Consider the following 19469-nt stretch of genomic DNA (forward strand, 5'->3'; position numbering starts at 1 on the left):
TATAATACCAGATCACAATTAAAAATATGCATTTATAGTATTACTGTTTTAATTAGTTTACGTTTTACTTTAAGCCTCACAACAATCCTAGGAGATAGGTATCATTTTCAGTCCTCATTTTATAGATGAGGAAGCCAAGGGACAGAGATGTTAAGTAACTTGCTTAATAAGATCCTATAGTTAATAAGTGGTAGAGCCAGCATTCAAGTACTGTGGTGCTTAGCCAGTTCTCCTACTCATCGTTCTCTATATTTTGCCTATGTGAACTCTCTGCTGTAATATTCACTGAAGTAGTACAAAGATCATGTCACTTAATAATTACTGTAACTTAGAAAATAAAAATCATGTGTCATATTGCTATGAGTTTATATGTCACCTGTGCCCTTTCTCTCTCTTCTTCTCCCTCTCCCTGCATTTTGATTAATCTATTTCAGCAGATTAATTAGATTACATGGGAGATGGGGTCTTTGTTTTGGGTTTTATTTTATTTTTTTTTTTTTGTTTTTTTTTTTAGTTCTATCTAGTGGAAAAATTTAAAAATTAATTCAACTTCTAAAAAAATAAAAATATTTTTCTGGCTCTTATTTAGATAACTCTTTTTACTATTATAAAGTCTCTACTGCTCACCTTTGAAAGACAAAAGCAGTCCTGGCAGCCTTCTCGGGTTCTCACTCTCTTTGGGAGTTTTGTACTGTCATTCAATAAACTTTACCATCACTCAATAAACTTTGTTTTGCTGCTCTTCCCCACAAAGAGACAAAAGCATTCCATATGCAGCATCTATTTGGGTTCTCTGAGTTTTTCCAGAGTGTTTTTCTGAGTGTTTTCTTCCCTGACTAAATACTAATGCAAGAACACCTAACAGTCTGTACAACATACATTGGCACACAAAGGTATACAGATATATATAAGTTCATTTGATTTTCACAATAGCCCCATGAGCTTGCTAGGGCAGTATTATAGCTTATCTATATTATCTCTATAATTTACAGATGAAGAAACAGAAAGTAAAGGATGTGCCACCAATACACAAATGATAACTGTCAGAGCCCAAACTATCTGACAGGTCTTTTAAATCCTTTTCTTTTATTATTTCTAAGTCAGCTCAGCCAGGTCTTCTGGATCTTTTGTTTTATTGCTATTTATTTGAGCCAAAATAGAGTTTCATATGCTGTTTTAACAAGTTTTTTCTTACCCCTCATCCTTCCAGTTATTAGATGTTCTTAGGTATAATAAGAATGTTGAGTACACCAATATATATCTGTTTTAAAAGTTATTTTTTAATAACACTGCGAATATTCTGACCCGTCAAGGATTATACACTGAAAGATTGAGAGAAATTCCACCCATAGATAAGAGGATATAGAAATGAACAATGATATATTTAAGGAAAAAGACTTCAATAGAATAATTTAAAGTTTGGTGGTTTTTTTAGGAACTAGAAAAAAATACCTTTGGGTGTTGCATGAATGATGAATGATTTTTTTAAAGTATAACTTTACAACAGAGTGATTTTGTATTGCATTATGTTTCCAAAGCAAGAAAGGCAGAGAGTTGTGCAGAGATACCATCCTTCAAACAATGGAGAATATCAGAGGTAAATAGTGAAACATATTACTTCACTTTGTGGTAGAAAATGTTATTTCCAAAGAGAGCACAGTTCAGCTCTGGGTGTTTATATACATACTATGTTTGTGTGTTCCCTAAAAAAAGAGACACTAACTTGTAAGAATGCTGAGACCATTTGCTCTCTTTATATAGGAAAGTGATCATTATTTATTTGAATTGATTTCATTGCATCTTTTAGAGTGGTCATATCTTCTATACAGAAAATGATGCAAAAAAGAAAGAAAGAAAATGATGCAGTAACACATTGAATGCCTTTGGATAAATTGCTTATGCCTTGCCTTGTTTGTGTTTTCCTTAACATGTCTCATTTTCTTATAATAAAGTTTATATGTGACATTTTTAATTTTATTTATTTTTGTAAATGTTTCAACACTGTTTTTTCTTAAGATTTTATTTATTTATTCATGAGACATACAGAGAGAGGCAGAGATATAGGAAGAGGGAGAAGCAGGTTCTATGCAGGGAGCCCGATGTGGGATCCGATCCCGGGACCCCAGGATCACGCCCTGAGCCAAAGGCAGATGTTCAACCGCTGAGCCACCCAGGCATCTCTGTGATCGTTTTTTTAAAGACACATTCCAGAGTCACATTTTACACTCATTCAAAGAAACTTGTTCATGATTCATTATTGTAAATTATGAAGATGGACTTATTACTAAGCTTTGATGTCAAGATTAACCAAAATGTTATCATTTTGAGTTTACTGCTAGCATTAAGAAAATTAAGATCTATTTTCAGTAGGTTACTGTAATTGTAATTATAAACTTGTATGGAATAGACCTTCAAACTAAAATGCCATAAATTAACTTAAGCATGCATTATGTTGTGTCTACTATGAATATATTTCTTTTACTTTAATTACAGTTCAGGACCAGAAGATGACTTTGAATCTTGTTTGAGAAATATAAAGTCACAGTATGAAGTTTTTCGAAGTAGTAGTAAGTTTCTTAAAATATATGCATTTTTTTTTTACTTTATGCCATAGTAAACAGATAATTGGAGATTCTGGTTCTGTTCCTATAGAAGAACTTCCTTGCCCTTTAAATTTGTCTTTTCTAGATAGGTCAGTTAACTCATCCTTAGTTATACAACTTTATCTTAACTTTTTAAAACATTTTTATTTTTTAAGTAGGCTCCACCCAAAGCGTGGAGCACAACACGGGGCCTGAATTCATGACCCCGAGATCACGCCCTAAGCTGAGATCAAGAGTTGAACTCTATGCAACCATGCCACCCAATCACCCCTTTCTTTCTTTTTTAAAAGGGAGTTGGAGCAAAGAAAAACCTCAGGCTATTGCTGTAGATCTGGATGGAGAGTCAGGCACTCATTTTTCCCATTTCTACTCTACGTCTCCCCCTCCCAGAAAAAGAGAAGGTGGGAAGTAGTACAAAAGTGTACTTATTTTACTTATTACAAATTGATTACAAATCAATTTATAAGATTAAAGTATTTTTCTCTAAGTTTCAAAAGTCAGAACTCCTGTGCTTCCAATAATGGAAGCATAGTTGTGGTTTCTCTTGAAAACAGACTATTTTCATTTTTATTTTTTCATTTATTTTTTTGTCCCTTTTTATAATTGACTATTAAAAATATTACCTATAGTTCATTATATTGGAAAAGTTTATAATTCATTTAAATTTGCAATTTATCATGCTGCGTGGCAAAAAAAAAAAAGGGGAAAAAAGCCTTTAAATTGTTCCTAACAGAAACTTACCAGTGTGATGATTTCAATGATTGTTTCTTATGATGTTAAAAGGAATAATAATATTTGTAGAAAGATAATATTATAAAATAAATGGTTGTGGTAAAAGAGTACAAATGACCACATTATATTTGGTGTATGTCCTAGGATTGTCATCAGATGCCACAGTTTTGACACCAAATACAGAAAGTAGTTGTGATTTAATGACCAAAACTAAATCAACAAGTGGAAATGATGACAGCACATCCCTAGATCTAGAGTGGGAAGATGAAGAAGGTATTTTATATTCACAATTTTACCTGAAAATTTTAATCCATGTTAATCTATAGAAATCTACTTGATGTTTTAAATTGAAATGAGTTCAGGCCTTAAAAATATCAGTATCAAAGTTTCTTATTAGTTTCTGTATTAGTGATTATCATTTGTTAGTAAATGGTTTAGAAAGTTGCTTAATTCTTAATGTTTCTTGAGCTTTAGAAAATAAATGTTAATTTTTCACTTTAAAGTTTCTGTAATCCAGCCCAGATTATTCTATTACTCAGTAAGAAGAATTACTGCCCCCTTGTGGTCAAACCTAAAGCCAAAATTTTATTATCTTTTGGTTCATTATGAATTAGCTGTTAGGGGTTTTCTTGTGTAGTTCAAAAGCTATACACGGACATGGATTTGAATTTTAGCTGGTATGTCTTCCTAGCTGTAGTACTTCAGTAGATTTCTTATTCTCTTTAAGCTACAGTTTGTCCAGCATAAAAAGTTAATAATAAACCTACTTTAAAGGATGATTATTCACCGTTGTATACCCAGAGTCTAAAATTGCTGACACATAATAAGTAGTAAATAGTTGAACAAATAAACATCTGAATGTTGTGAGAATGAAATAAAACTTATATAAAACACCAGGTACAAGGTGTGCCACATAGCAAGAACTCAAGAATTGAGTAGCTAAAATGTGAAGAATTGTAGCTAAAATGTGGATTTTTTCACAAGTTTTCATTTTTACTTTAAGAACTAGGTAATCCATGAAAATGAAGAACGAATTACAGAATGTAGGACTTCAGGAAAAATACTAAGCATTAAATAGTTCATAGAATTTTGAGATTGAATGAACTTTGACTAGTCCTCTAGTCAAGCCATTTCTTTTATCAATAAAGAAGCAAAGATACAGGGCCTTGAATAACTTTACCAAAGCTTGCATTAACTTATTTACTTACTTAAGTCTTCTTCTCAGTTAAGCACTGTTTCCAGAATCCTGTACTTAAGTTATTTCATATCTGGATCCCAATCAGCAGACTTTAATAAAATTTATTTATTGTAGCATCTTGTTCAGTTTGATCTTTTAGATCTTTTAATTCCTGATTCTGTCATCTACACTCTATGCTAATTAGATTTGTAGATATTATGACTTTTGAGGTTCTTATTCAGGTTGTTAACACAGTTACTAAACTAGAATAGGTAGAGGACAGAGCCTACTAGAAACCTTCCCTTAACAAGGCCTCCATAGGACTGACTCTTCAAGTAAATTTGCAAATCAAGTCTGATTGTTAAATAAATATTATTAAACTGTAGAGTCTCTTAACGTAGCTTTTAAAATTTTCACTGAGATTCTAATAACTCTTTCCAAATAATAGGAATGAATCGCATGCTTCCAATGAGAGAACGTTCCAAAACAGAGGAAGACATTCTTCGAGCAGCACTTAAGTATAGCAGCAAGAAGACTGGAAGTAATCCTACATCAGCCTCTGATGATTCCAACGGGCTGGAATGGGAGAATGATTTTGTTAGTGCCGAAATGGATGATAATGGCAATTCGGAGTATTCTGGATTTGTAAATCCTGTATTAGAACTGTCTGATTCTGGCATAAAGCAATCTGATACAGATCAACAGAAACGATAGGGTAAAATCATATGACCCTGTTTATTAGTTGTGACCAAATGTTAAAAACCAACTAGAATGTATAAACGATTGTGCTGAGCCTTTTTGTAAGAGGGAGATAAACCATGTTGTAAGTGCTTATTAGAAAGGAATAGAAATGATAGGTTATATCTGAGTTGCTTCAGAATTAAGTGCAATTTCATCATCTGCCTTCTGCTTTTCAAAAACAATTTAATGATTCTGTCATGTCATCAATTAAATTAATTTCGAATCTTTGTAGCATTCCTGTTTACTATTTGTAGATTTTCACTTTTAAAAATAGTTTTATTAATTTTACTTTGAATGCTTTCTTAAGCCTATTTCAGTAGTTGACTGTGAAAATATTAAGGCATTTTATGTTTATTCTCAGCAGACGTGAAGGGAGCATGAAGACCATCTGCCAGATCAGATTTATAGTGGTGTTCCCTTTTCCACCTATTCCAGCATTATCTATTCCTATGACTTATTTAAATTTCATTATCTAATAGTAAGCACAATTGAGTAGATGACCCTAAAGAAATGCTGAAATATCCGTTTTTTTTTTCTATACTTACTGCATATCCTAATACAATAATGATGATTTAGTCTGAACAAAGGATGTATGTGAAAATAAGCTTTCAGAGTTCAGACGCTTGAAGCTAGTAATCAAAAGTAATATTTAAGAAAATATATATATTTAGGTTTTTCACTTCCTTTTACATGCTGCCACTATAAATGAATATTTACTTTAAGTTAATTGATATATTAAATTTCTAGGTGTTTTTTTAAATTCTATATTTCCGATGAATGGTCTTAGAAAGATTTTACACAGAACATTCTCTGTGCATGACTTATTAAGAAAGGAAACCTAAAAATGCAATACGGGTATTTCAAAATAAAATCCTTTCTGGTGTGAAAGGATTCATTGATTTTATTAAGCTTTCCTTTGCCTTGTAATACAAGGTGATTTAATGGGATGGAACTAAGTCTATCAATAAATATAACTGGTATTCATGATGTACAATGAACTCTTCTTTTCCCTAAAGTTTATGTATCACTTTGAAAGGCCAAGGCTATTAAAGCACTCCCTGATTGCTTGTCTTAATTTTGCTGAGGATTGCATATGATCTTAGTAATAAGTAAACTGTTTTCTGATTTTTCCTTGGTGTTTTTTTTTTTCTTTTTTTCTTGCAGCAATGACAGTGCATGTTCTCAAAAATATAGGAAGGTCCAGATATAAATAGTAACTTAAAGTTCCTGCTGTACTTAAAAAAAAAAAAAAAAATCATGTGGCCCTTTCAATATTTGAACTGCTAGGCAATGACATCTATAGTTTCATCTTTTTTTAATCTCATAGAAATAAATATGACACTTTAAATATGTAAATATATTAGGTAATGCTATTATTTATGACTCTCTTAACATGATTTAAGTTGTAGCTTTGTCACTAGAAATATTTTAAAGGTAATCTATATTCACATTGCCTGTGTTATGCTTTTTAAAGTTTGTATACATCAGATGTATATTTTTGGTTTGGCATAAGCTACTATTGTAATTTTTCTTGGCATTTTGTTCATAAAAAATTTTTTGAAGGAATGGTAATTTCTCAAGGATTGTGAATAAACACATTTTTACATTTAAAAATAATAAATTATTTGATTATTACTAGTTTTGCTCTATAAACATGTAATAATTCTGACTGATATAGGAGATATAATTATTTTATTAAATCTGCTATGAAGGGGATCCCTGGGTGGCGCAGCGGTTTGGCGCCTGCCTTTGGCCCAGGGCGCGATCCTGGAGACCCGGGATCGAATCCCACATCGGGCTCCCGGAGCATGGAGCCTGCTTCTTCCTCCGCCTGTGTCTCTGCCTCTCTCTCTCTCTCTCTCTGTGACTATCATAAATAAATAAAAAAAAAAATTAAAAAAAAAAAATCTGCTATGAAGACAAAAGGAGTGAATTAGGAAAGCAGGATAGAACTAAATTTGAAAATGTTTGTGCTTTAACTGCTAAGGAAAGATACTAATTTTCTTGTTTTATATATTTATAAAAAACACTGGATATAACATTTTTTATTCAGCAGATATTAGAGAATCTACTGTGTCTGATAGGGTTTTAGGGACATAGTAGTAAAAAGACATACGATGTACAACCTCTTTTGCCTACAGTCTAATAAGAGAGACAAGACAGCATAATAACAAACAAACATATAAATAAGAAAACCACAGAATACAACTAGGAAATATACAAGATGATAAGAAGCAGGATAGCTGGGGACCAAGTGCCTACTTTGGTAGGTCAAGAGAGTCTTCTCTGAGATAACATTTGAGCTGAGACCTAACTGTTGAGCAGGAACCAACCTTAACTTTAAAAGTTTGGTGAAGCATGTTTATAAAGCTCCTGAGGTATAGAGAATATTTACTATGTTCTGAGAATGAAAAGACCACTGGGACTGAAGCATCGTGAGGTAGAGTAATATGAAATTATTTTGGAAGGGTATTTAGGGGCCAGATCATGTAAGGTTTTGTAGACCATAGTTAAGAGCTAATTTTATTTGATGTGTAAAGCCACTGACTTTTTTTGTAAGCCAGAGTGTACAGTGATAAGATTTGCATTTTTTAAAAATTCCTCTAGCTGCTCTGTAGAGAACGGTTATACAAGAGGACAAGAGTGTATGTATAATACTTACAATGGGACGTGGTGTGACTTGAGTTGATAATGATGATAGGAATGCAGAGCTAATAAACCTCAGAGGTAGAATTAACAAAATTTTCTGATGGGTTAGATATGGAGGCAAAAGAAGGGGTGAAATCTAAGATAACTAGGGGTAATGCATCCAGCATGGTACCCTGGCGACCTTGCTCACTGCATACCTATATAGCTACTCTCAACCATACTCCAACCCAAATCTTGACAAAGCCCTGTAATCCTCCCTGGACCATGGCAAGATAGGCAGTCTTTGAGATGTGACAATGCCATTTATCATCAGCTCCTCTGTCTTGCAAGAAGGCTGCTATGGGGCAATTTCTTATCCAACTCCCTGGTTCTAGAGAAGCAGGGATTTCCACCTCACTCCCATTCACTACAGATATAATCTAATAAAACTGCTTGGCTGGAGTTTAGAGTTGGCTCTTCAATAAGAGAGCTACCTTCCATTTATGTGTCATTTGGCCTCCCTGGTCCAATGTCTTAGGGACATCTCTAGTGACCAGGGATGTGGGACACTGACTCCATGCTGATTTAGCTTTTGCTATCTGTGTAAGTAATAAAACTAAGTCTATTCGAGCTCATTGGTCTCCTTGCTGGTTAAACCTATGGAAATGTGACAGCCAACCTAGCAGCTACAACTATGCTTGACAATAACTTAGTTTCTAACTTAATAAATATAGTGGAAAGAACAGATTTAGGAAGGTAAAGGAAATTAAGAGTTCTGTTTTGGAAGTCAAATTTGAGGTTTATGAGAAATTTGAATGAAAACATCAAGACAGTGATAGGATATATGTCTGTAGTTCAGAAAAGGTAGAGATACAAGTTCAGAAGTCATTAGTAGGTAAATGGTATTTTAAGTCATTATACTAGGTAAGATCACCCTGGGGAAGAATATAGGCAGAGAAGCCCAACTAAGTGTTGATAGTTAGAGGTCAGGGGTAGAGAAACAACCAGAAGAAACAGATTCAGGAGGGATGCAGAAACCAAAGAATGTGCTATTACAGGAACTACTTGTGACCATGTGCCACCATATGGAGTGAGGAACATGGAAAATGAGCCAATATGCATTGAGGGGCAGAGCTGAAGGCATCTTAATCCCCAGCCACAGCCTCTGCCTGGGGTTTCTGGCACTCCTCCCTTAGAGTAAGCAGCCAAAGAATAGTTCTTTCCTTTCTTCAGAAAGAGTTTCAAAGAACATGGTTACAGAATTAAACTTTGACTTTATTATATGTAAGGGCGCTGTTAAAATTTCAAATTCATGGAATTTAAAAAATGTGTGGTACATAAAAATCAATTTAATATTTGGTGAGAAAACTGAAAAAGAATTCTAAACATAGCAATGGTTCATTAAAATGTCCAAAATATTGGTTTTAGATGCTGAATATACATAAGGAGAACTGTATTTTTGGAAATAAACACTATTATTCTACAGAAAGGAAATCATAGCAAAGGTGTTATTGTTCAAATAAAGCTTCCATATTAAAACCACAATGATTCATAGACATTGCTCCAAAACACATTACAGTAGCACTCCAGTACTGCAGGTACCAACAGGCTACACTGCCAGTAACAACCTGCCCATAGCCTTGACCTTGAAAACAAATGGCTGCTTGTGAAATAATATGACCAAACCAAGAGATGGTTCCTTACAAAACAAAACATAGAACTAAAAGCAAGCATAAAAAGAAAATAATATAACCTTGAGAACACTATTCCTTCATCACCAAAGATACTTTTCGTACATTAGTCCTCACAGATATATACTCAAATACACTTAAACATTCTTCATACATCTAGGAATGCAACAGATGACTAAATCAATGACTAATACAATTTAAAGACTTCAAAATGATAATAAGAGATCCCAAATTTGACAACAGATGACAGTAATATACTAATAAACTATGAAGTCTCTATAAAACATTTACAGATTTCTTCATCCTTCATGATTCTCCTCTTAGCTGTGTTCACAATTCATTTTCATCCATTTCTGTAGGAGAAGTGTTTTGGGTGAAGCAGGATGAGTAACTGCCATACTCAGGAATGGGCTTCTGTATTGGCCAGTTGTTTTCTTGTAAGAGTGATCTTGGAGACAAAATAAATTGAGTTTCAAAAAATTCTAATGACTCTCCATCTTCCTTCTCTATCAGGAACTGATACTCACCAAATCTGACCATGCACTTGTAAGGCAGGTCTATTTTATTTAGGTAACACAGCTCCTTGTTGTCCACAAGCAGGCTGGTCTTCTTACTCATATTTTTAATTTCAAAAGAGAGAACTGAACTATCAAACTTTTTAAACAGCTGCAGAGAAAACTGAACTCGGGAAACCTGTTTGTCCTGAAAGGTATAACGACAGACGTTGGAATTTCGGCCAAATTTCACTACTTCACTGGAGGGAAGTTTTTCTCGGTTATAAAACCTTATTGATTGGAATATTCCATTTTGCAGCTGGCCAGGATGGTAAACAGTTATCTGGAGACAAGTTACTGTCTCTTCTGTGTCAGCATCTTCAAAATTGGACATCATGTGTTTCAGAATCTGATCTGCCTGCAATAATCAAAACAGCATGTTAGTTTACTCCCATATTTCAGGCATCAAAGTCTTTAATTTTAATTCTTTGATGAAAATCTTCTGATAGGTGATTTATTTAGACTTTAAGAAGACAATACACAGAATACTTTCAATTAACAATTAACACAAATGTGAAATTTTACACCAACTCCCATGAGATCTGGTGTATTAACTTTTTCTATCTCTATTTCTCACTTCTAGTTTGACAATAAGACCATACATAAAATCTGGACAATAATAAGGAATGCTAGTCAATAACAAAGTGATTTGGCAGGGGTATAAAGAAACGTCAGTTCCTTTCTCATTTAAATAGAGTGACTTGGCCCAGAGAAAACATGACAGTTATATTTTTTAAATCAGGAATAAATATCTTTGGTTTGAATGCCCTCAGAGGATATACACATAAAGAAAACCTACAGTTTATTAACTAGATTATAATTAGATATATTACGAATTTTAAATCCTGATTAAAGAAATTCAAAAATTATAAATAATTGCAACATTTAAATATGCTTTACATCCTCACTTAGATTTCTAGTAGGTAAAGGATTAAATATAATAAATGCTTAGCTAAGATAGAGAAGCAAGCTAAGTGTCCATCAATAGATGAAAGGGTAAAGAAGATGTGGTGTACACACACACACACACACACACAGGAATATTATGCAGCCATAAAAAAGGATGAGATTGCACCATCTGCAACAACTAGGATGAACCTAGAAGGTATTATGCTAAATGAAATAAGTCAGACTGAGAAAGACAAATACCATGTGATGATACTCATATATAGAATCTAAAAACAAATAAATAAACAAATAAAAAGCAGAATATGACCTACAAATACAGAGAATAAATTGATAGTTGCCAGAAGGGAGAGCAGTGGGTTGGGCAAAATGAGTGAAGGGGAGTGGGAGATAAAGGCTTCCAGTTACAAAATGAGTAAGTCACAGGAATAAAAGGCACAGCATAGGGAATACAGTCAATAATACTGTAACAGAAAGGGAGACAGAACATAAAGACTCCTAACTCTAGGAAATGAACTAGGGGTGGGGTGAATGTGTGACGGGCACTGAGGGGGACACTTGACGGGATGAGCACTGGGTGTTTTTCTGTATGTTGGTAAATTGAACACCAATAAAAATTAATTTATTAAAAAAAAAGATTTTATATATTCATTCATGAGAGACACACAGAGAGGCAGAGACACAGGCAGAGGGAGAAAGAAGCAAGCTCCCTGCAGGGAGCCGGGACTTGGGGCTTGATCCCAGGATTGAGGATCACGACCTGAGCCAAGGCAGATGCTCAACCACTGAGCCACCCAGATGCCCTAGTAATTGCTTTAAAAGTTGATTTTATAATTTTAAATTAGATATTACATAAGTTAGTTCTATAGTTTGCACTCCTACTGGAATTATTTACTTTTATCAATTGTTCCTAATGACTGGACAAACTTTCATTAACCACATTCTAACTGCTGTTAAGAGTTAACAGCATCAAAAAAAAAAAAAGAGTTAACAGCATCCCTCTCGAGCTCTTGGCCCTGTGGTGCCTTCCACCTACACTTGCTTACATGTATCTTTAAAAATCAGGGGAGTAGGGATCCCTGGGTGGCGCAGCGGTTTGGCGCCTGCCTTTGGCCCAGGGCGTGATACTGGAGACCCCGGATCGAATCCCACGTCGGGCTCCCGGTGCATGGAGCCTACCTATGTCTCTGCCTCTCTCTCTGTGACTATCATAAATTAAATTTTTAAAAAAAGAGCCATTTACATAAAAAAAAATAAAAATCAGTGGAGTAAAGTAGTATTACAGGATAATTAACAAAATCTTTGAGAGATTATTCTGATACAGAACTGCCATTCAAAACTAATTTATTTCAAAAGAATTAAATGCACACAATTCAAAAATTGATACAGTAAAAAAAGGATTTTTAAAAAGAGTATCTTCTGAGGATGCCTGAGTGGCTCAGTTGGTTGGACTGCTGCCTTCAACTCAGGTCATGATCTCTGGCTCCTGGGCTGGGCTTCCTTCCCTGCTCACTGGAGAGACTGATTCTCTCTCTCTCTCTCTCTCTCTCTCTCTCTCCCTTGGCCCCTCCCCAATGCTCATTCTCTCTCAAATAAATAAAATCTTAAAAAAAATAAAAAGACTGCCTTCCCTCCACCCCAATCCTTCTAGAGTCAACCACTGTAAAAGTTGCTTTTATTCTTAAACAAATTTTCTTTATACAAGCATAACTATGGGTGTGCTCATAGACGCAAACACCTGTTTCTACACATAGAGAAAAATTTTTCTTACACAAATAGGAATATACTATATTTAGTTCTAGACCTTGCATTCTTAAATTAATAATACAAATAGGTGATTTGTTACCATATCCACACATACAGACATGCCTTATATTTAAACAGCTACACAGCAGTTGAGCATCTACCTTCAGCTCAGGATGTGATCCTGGAGTCCTGAGATCGAGTCCTGCATCAGGCTCCCTGCAAGGAGCCTGCTTCTCCCTCTGCCTGTGTCTCTGCCTCTGTGTCTCTCTCATGAATAAATAAATAAAATCTTAAAAAAATAAATAGCTACACAGAATTCCTTTAATCTAGCATGGTGATAAATTACACCAATAGAGTGAGCTGAGTATTCCCTGCATTACTTAAAAACTGTTTAGGGTCTGGAAATCAATAATCTTAAGTGAAGCTGATTTGTGGTTTTGTCTGCCATCTATATTAGATGTTAGTATCAGAACTATTATGCCAGTTTAAAAAAAACAGAATGCTTTCCTTTTCTTTCTATGCTTGCTATTTACTTTTAGTATATGATCTTTTCTCCTGTTTTGCAAAATTATGGTGCTATTTTTTCTTTTTAAAAATTCTTTAGTGAAATTCAATTTAGTTAACTTATACTGTATTATTTATTAGTTTTAGAGATAGAATTTAGTGATTCATCATTTGCATATAACACCCAGTGCTCATTTACATCAAGTGTCCTCCTTAATGTTCATCACCCAATTATTCCTTCCCCTACCTACCTCCGCTCTAGTAATTGTCAGTTTGTTTCCTAGAGTTCAGCATTTCTCTCTTTTTATTTTAAAGATTTTAATTATTTATTTTTACAGAGAGAAAGTGTGTGCACAAGCGGGGGATAGGTAGAAAAAGAGACACTACAGGGCTCCCTGGGGGTTCCCTCCCACAACCCTGGGATCATGACCTTAACCGAGTGAGCCACCCAGGTGCTGGAGTTCAGCATCTCTAATGCTTTGCCTATTTTCATCTTATTTTATTTTTCCTTCCCTTCCCCTATGTTCATCTGTTCTGTTTCTTAAATTCCACACGAGTGAATGCTAAAAATCAAACTCAATTTATTCAATTTTTCAACAAATGTTATAGCTAAGCAAAATTCCTTTTTTACTGATTGGGAAATATATCTTTAATTTTAAATTTACTTTTGTCATATACTCTTTTTTGGACATTATTACTTCATATCACATTACCCAAGCAGATAAGACATGCCCAACTAGAAGCAGAAAATATGAGAGGAACCCTCAAAATCGCCAACAATGGTAAAAATTACTATGAAACCAAGGCAGAAAGAAAAATCACACAATAGGTAGAATTGTGATTTGAAGATACTTTTTTAAAAAGAATTTATTTACTTATTTATTTATTTATTTATTTATGAGCACAAGCAGGGGGGAGTGGCAGGCAGAGGGAGAGGGAAAAGCATGCTCCCCACTGAGAAGGGATCCCAATGTAGGTCTTGATCCCAGGACCCTGGGATCATGACCTGAGCAGAAGGCAGACGCTTAACTGACTGAGCCACGCAGACACCCCTGAAAATAGTCTAATTATAATAATGAAGTCTCATTATTCAAGAAGCTGACAACATTAAAGAGAATACTTATAACAAATCATCAGATGATACAATTAATGGCTGACAAGAAAAGAATGAGCTGTTAACAAGTAAAGAACCTAAAAAGGAAAGGCAAGAATCTGTCAGTGATCTCAGGTTTATCTAGGAAACACTGTCATCAGTCTAGTTCATTCTTGGACTTTGGATAATGACAGTTCCAAAAGGACAACTGGATTAAAAACCATGGTGTAGAGCAGCCCAGGTGGCTCAGTGGTTTAGCGCCGCCTTCAGCCCAGGGTGTGATCCTGGAGACCCAGGATTGAGTCCTGTGTTGGGCTCTCTGCATGGAGCCTGCTTCTCGCTCTGCCTGTGTCTCTGCCTCTTCTCTCTCTCTGTGTGTGTGTCTCTCTCATGAATAAATAAATTAAAATCTTTAAAAAATATATAAAAATAAAAACCATGGTGTATTCTGGACACAGTTTTTTGGTAACACCCAAATTTTGTTTTCTATACTTCATATAACCAATTAGCTTAGAATTCATTCTTTTTGAACAAATCTACCACCAAGAAAAGTTTCTCTCATACAAGTTCTTATGCTGAGTTCTCAGGGTAGATATATTACTCACGTAAGGAAAAAAAAAAACTGGCATTCTGGTTTATCAAATCAGTGACTACAAATATCTTGGTGTGAATCAACTCTCAGGGTTTGATAAACTTTTGGGATCACAACTGTGGCCCTCCAAAATACTGAGGTAGATGGTAAAACTGTCAAATATTTGCTGCCCTTCCCTACCAGGCCTACACCTACTGGTTCTACTCCTTTAGAGAGATAATACTTCCCACCCCATTGACAACCATGTCAATGAAACATGAATAGAAGTGACACAGAAGCTTATTTCCAAGCAGAAGCTTTGAAAGCCACTGTGAGGTTCCACCAATCTTCTCTGCCTCTACCACATCGGCAGTCCCCCAAAGCAGCTCAGTCTCCATTCCAGAGGGAAGAGCCAAAGACAGAACCAAAAAGAACATGTAATATGAGCAAGAAATCAAATCTGCTCTTTTTAAGTCACTAGTTCCTGAAACCTAACGTAGTCTGGGCTGACATGCGTTCACCTAGCCAATGAAGGTATGAAATGATTGATAATCCTGACAGTTAACGGGGTTACTACTTACTGTATGCCCTTCACATGCCAGGTACACATATTGTCTCATCTTCAAAATAACCCTATGAATCACCACTTCACAGATGAGGGAGCTAAGTTTTAGAGGGTTAACCTGGGCTACTTAGCCAGGTTACAAACCCAGGTTCAAAGTCAAGATTCAAATAGAACAGAAAAACACCCTCTCTTACCCACAACAAATAAGGCTCCCTGTTACCAGTTATTCCACAAGCTCTAGCAGTTAATCTGTAGAGAGGAAGGCCATGCAAGCTTACTAAAACCAGCAAGACACCAACCTAGAATCTAGTGTTCGGGAGGGAAATATGTTGTTACTGCTGCCTCATAAGAGAAAGAGGCTCTGCAGCAGCATGTTACTATATTAGTTATCACTCAGTCTTTACCTATGGATGTTAGCATGGACCCAGTACTCACTAGTAATTGTTTGCAGGTTGTTTGGGGAGCTCCAAAATTGAATAAATCATGGTCACGGTCTCTAAACACAAGGAACTGAGAATTTGTTAATTTCCAGAGCTGCAAGTTCCCTTTACAAAGTGGCCTGAATCTCTGCCATTTCTGAGTGGTCAATAGAAAGACAGGAAAGACTGAAACGAACGACAAAAAAAACCTAAAATAGGGGATGCCTGGGTGGCTTAGCGGTTGAGCCCGTCTCCCTTTGGCTCAAGTCGCAATCCTGGAGTACTGGGATGGAGTCCCACATCAGGCTCCCTGAATGGAGCCTGCTTCTCCTCTCCCTATGTCTCTGCACCTCTCTTTCTCTCTCTCTCTCTCATGAGTAAATAAAATCTTAAAAAAAAAAAAAAACTTAAAACTAAGATTGGTAGATCTTTTTTATAGATGTTTTTAAAAAAGAAATCACTAGTGTACAAATGCTAAAAGGCAGCTTTTTGAAATCTGTTTGACATAAATTATCAAAGACAGAAGAACAATGAGGTTAAATACCAGTAACAGTGGTTACCTTGGGAGAGGGAAACGGGTCAGGGGTAGAAAGAAGACTGTTCATTGTATACCCTGTATCTGTGAAATTGTATACCATGTGTACTTAATATCTAACCAAACATAAAACAAATATTTTCTTTACAAAATTACAAACCATGTGATTCTTATGGAATTACATGGAGGTGGAGATTAGCTAAGTATTGAAATGGGAAACTGTGATATCTGACATCAAAAAGTTGTAAAACAGGGTTCACCTGGCTGGCTCAGTTAGTAGAGCATGCAACTCCTGATCTCAGAGTCCTGAGGTCTAGCTCCACGTTGGGTATAGAGTTTACTTAAAGAAAAAGTTGTAGGGATCCCTGGGTGGCACAGCGGTTTGGCGCTTGCCTTTGGCCCAGGGCGCGATCCTGGAGACGGGGGATTGAATCCCACGTCGGGCTCCTGGTGCATGGAGCCTGCTTCTCCCTCTGCCTGTGTCTCTGCCTCTCTCTCTCTCTCTCTCTCTTTCTGTGACTATCATAAATAAATAAGAAAGAAAGAAAGAAAGAAAGAAAGAAAGAAAGAAAGAAAGAAAGAAAGAAAGAAAGAAAGAAAGAAAGAAAGAGTTGTAAAACGTTGCGATGATATCTGATACACAGTAGCATCTACATTCAGAAATGAACTACAACAAATAGATAAATATATAGAAATAAAAATGAGCCCCGCTATCAAGAACTTTATCACAGAAAGCATAATACAGAAGGTGAGTGCTCCATCCTTGAGTGTCAGAAGAAGAGTAAACCTCTCCTTTGCTGGTTCCTCCTCTCCAAGGAAATAAAGGATATATATGTATAGAGGTGTTATGTGCAAAAACATGCTCTCTATGCCTGCTCACACTCCCACACCCCCCATGCTTACTACTCTCCCTCCACCTCTCTATCTCTTACACACACACACACACACACACACACACACACACCACCCACCCCTCCCAAAGTTGGGCAAAGCCAATAAAGAGATGTGATACCCTAACATTGCAAAAAACTGTTTGAACCTCAACTGTCATGAACAAAAAGATATTTTTGCTCAAAGGAGGAACCAGGTGTCCAAGCAGTTTAACAGAAAGTCTGGTGCCCCTGGGTGGTCATGCATGCCAAGAGGACTCTCATGCTTTAAGTTTGTTTTTTAAGATAAGATCTACTGCAATATTGGAGTGTGTTCTGAGCAATGTGTTAAGGAAGGTATTCTAAAAGTTTTACTTTCATCCCTCCTCAGCTCCCACTATCAATAATCTCAAGAGAAAGTATGACTTTTGTCTTGTTGCAAGTAGCCTTTTTTCAAAGGCTCTCCCCGCCACCAACACTCAACACTGAGCTCATAGGAGAGAAGAGAAACTCTGAAGCACAGCAAAAGACAGGGCACTCCTCCTGACCAACCTCCCTCCTGACCACCTTCCTCCTGACCAACTCCCCCACACTGGGGTCATCACCCCAGTGTGGATTCGAAGACATCTGTGAACTCTACTACTGTTCAGCAGAATCAACTCTTAAATAATAGGTTTTTGGGGAAAAAAAAAAAAAAAAAGGTCGTGAAAACCAAAAAGAGCAAGATAAAAACCATGAGAGAGCTCACTTTTCCCCAAAGACAGTGTCTTCTTTGTCCCGCTCTGTCTGAGGAGCCTGTACGCAATCAGATTTGCAGAGTCCAGCTTCTTCGGTGGCTGGGGACATCCGCTATGAGGTACAGCGTGGGTTCTGGCTTCCGGAGGATTTGGGAAATTCCTCATTTCAATCTGAAAGCTGGGAAGTCCCAGAAAACAGCCGATTACCCTATTTTTCTAGGGAACAGCTAAGGTTAGGAGGCCAGGGCCGGAAGACCCCGCAGCAGAGAGCTCCAGGGAGCCCGCGGCCCCGTAGCCAAGTCCCTGCAGGTGGGAAGGGGCCTGGGGGACGCCCGGGGTTCACGCCCATTGCTGTGAGCTACACTTGATAAACGGAATTCTTCTTTGTTTTCTGATTGGGGGGGGGGGGGTGGAAACACCTTGCAAAGCACAGAAAAGCACAAAGAAAACACACCCCATCTTCTGGTATTTCCTTTCAGTATTCCCCCCATCGCATTTATAAATATTCCTAAATTTTATAAAGCTGGGGCCGTGCTGTAATTGCTCAAGCGCCCCCGCGCGCTGGGCCGGCGGGAGCAGGGGGTGTGACTTTCTATAGCGCACCCCGAAAGGCCCCTACACAAAGAAAGCTTCCCCCTCGGGGCGAAACAGACCAGACACCGTCCGCACTTCACCCCCAGACCGCAGCCCGCCCGGATACCTCGCGGCCGGGGAGTCGGCGAACTGGCTTCCCCAGCCCGGCTTCGCTTTTCCAGGCCCCGCGCGAGACTACAGGGGGCCTGCGCCGAGGCTGGAGTCCGCCGACCGTCGGGGCCCCCCGCGCGCCCCCCGCCGCAGCTCCAGGGGGCGCCAGACCGCGCTGGGAGCCCAGGGGAGGGGGCGGGGCCGAGGCGGGGGCGCGGAGGCGGCCGGGGGCGCGGAGGCGGCCGCGTCCGCACCGCTCCTCCAGCTCCCGGCGAAGCGCTCCCGCTAGACGCCCCGAAGCCTTTATAAAGGCCGGAGCGTGGCGCGGCGGTTCTCAGGCCCCGCCCCCCCCCGCCCCCCGCGCGCCCCCCTCCGCGCCCCCTCCCCTCTCCGCCGGGCGTGCGAGGCTGCTGACGCGGGGTGCGCGAGAAGCCCCGCCCCCTGACGGTCTTTCTGAGGTTCCAGGCCAGGTTTGAAGCGCAGTGAAACTGGCGAGTACCTTACCTCCCCAAACAGGTGGCCCCTCAGAAGGATGTGGCTAGTGAGCTAGAGCTTGGAAAGGGAGCGGAATCGCTTCAACGCCCTGTCCCCGCCCTGTGCCGCCCTACCTCGAGTGTTGGCCCGGGACGGGGCGGGGGAGGGCGGAGAGTTGAACTGACTTCCTAAACAGGCGAGGTGCACGGCCTGTAGGAGTTCATTTAGTCCCTACGGGTG

General features: G+C 37.8%; 3 protein-coding genes across 12 annotated transcripts in view; 2 read left to right on the plus strand and 1 right to left on the minus strand.

Moving 5' to 3' along the window:
• Window positions 1-6870, plus strand: part of AP1AR (adaptor related protein complex 1 associated regulatory protein) — a 42743-nt gene extending 35873 nt beyond the window's left edge. For 2 of the 4 annotated variants that reach the window (XM_041758840.1, XM_041758839.1), the window contains 5 exons: window positions 1539-1597; window positions 2494-2567; window positions 2894-3004; window positions 3480-3608; window positions 4961-6870. In XM_041758840.1, the coding sequence (XP_041614774.1) occupies window positions 1539-1597; window positions 2494-2567; window positions 2894-3004; window positions 3480-3608; window positions 4961-5226 (639 nt within the window). In that variant the 3' untranslated portion in view covers window positions 5227-6870. The remainder of the gene's footprint in view (window positions 1-1538; window positions 1598-2493; window positions 2568-2893; window positions 3005-3479; window positions 3609-4960) is intronic. The other 2 variants (XM_041758842.1, XM_041758841.1) reach the window with 1 other exon arrangement.
• A 2265-nt stretch (window positions 6871-9135) lies between these two features.
• TIFA (TRAF interacting protein with forkhead associated domain) lies at window positions 9136-19343 on the minus strand. 2 transcript variants are annotated; one of them, XM_041759459.1, is made up of 3 exons: window positions 19260-19343; window positions 18083-18249; window positions 9136-10484 (listed from the first exon to the last, which is right to left on the minus strand). In XM_041759459.1, exon 3 carries the CDS (start codon window positions 10461-10463, stop codon window positions 9903-9905), a length of 561 nt encoding a protein of 186 aa, XP_041615393.1. In that variant the 5' UTR covers window positions 10464-10484; window positions 18083-18249; window positions 19260-19343; the 3' UTR covers window positions 9136-9902. The 2 variants fall into 2 exon arrangements, with proteins under 2 accessions (XP_041615393.1, XP_041615392.1); XM_041759458.1 differs by lacking the exon at window positions 19260-19343 and adding an exon at window positions 18772-19027.
• The window catches only part of ALPK1 (alpha kinase 1), a 129586-nt gene continuing 129449 nt past the window's right edge, over window positions 19333-19469 (plus strand). For 2 of the 6 annotated variants that reach the window (XM_041759447.1, XM_041759450.1), the window contains exon 1: window positions 19336-19466. The gene's annotated coding sequence lies outside the window, so the exon portion shown is untranslated. Of the gene's footprint in view, window positions 19467-19469 lie in introns of all 6 variants that reach the window. The other 4 variants (XM_041759451.1, XM_041759445.1, XM_041759446.1 and 1 more) reach the window with 4 other exon arrangements.

This window comes from Vulpes lagopus, chromosome 6 (genome assembly GCF_018345385.1).
Source record: "Vulpes lagopus strain Blue_001 chromosome 6, ASM1834538v1, whole genome shotgun sequence".
Lineage (NCBI taxonomy): Eukaryota > Metazoa > Chordata > Mammalia > Carnivora > Canidae > Vulpes > Vulpes lagopus.

What these genes read in the sequence shown, in the direction of transcription:
- TIFA (XM_041759459.1), bottom strand. Translation starts at nt 10,463, where the DNA reads ATGATGTCCAATTTTGAAGATGCTGACACAGAAGAGACAGTAACTTGT.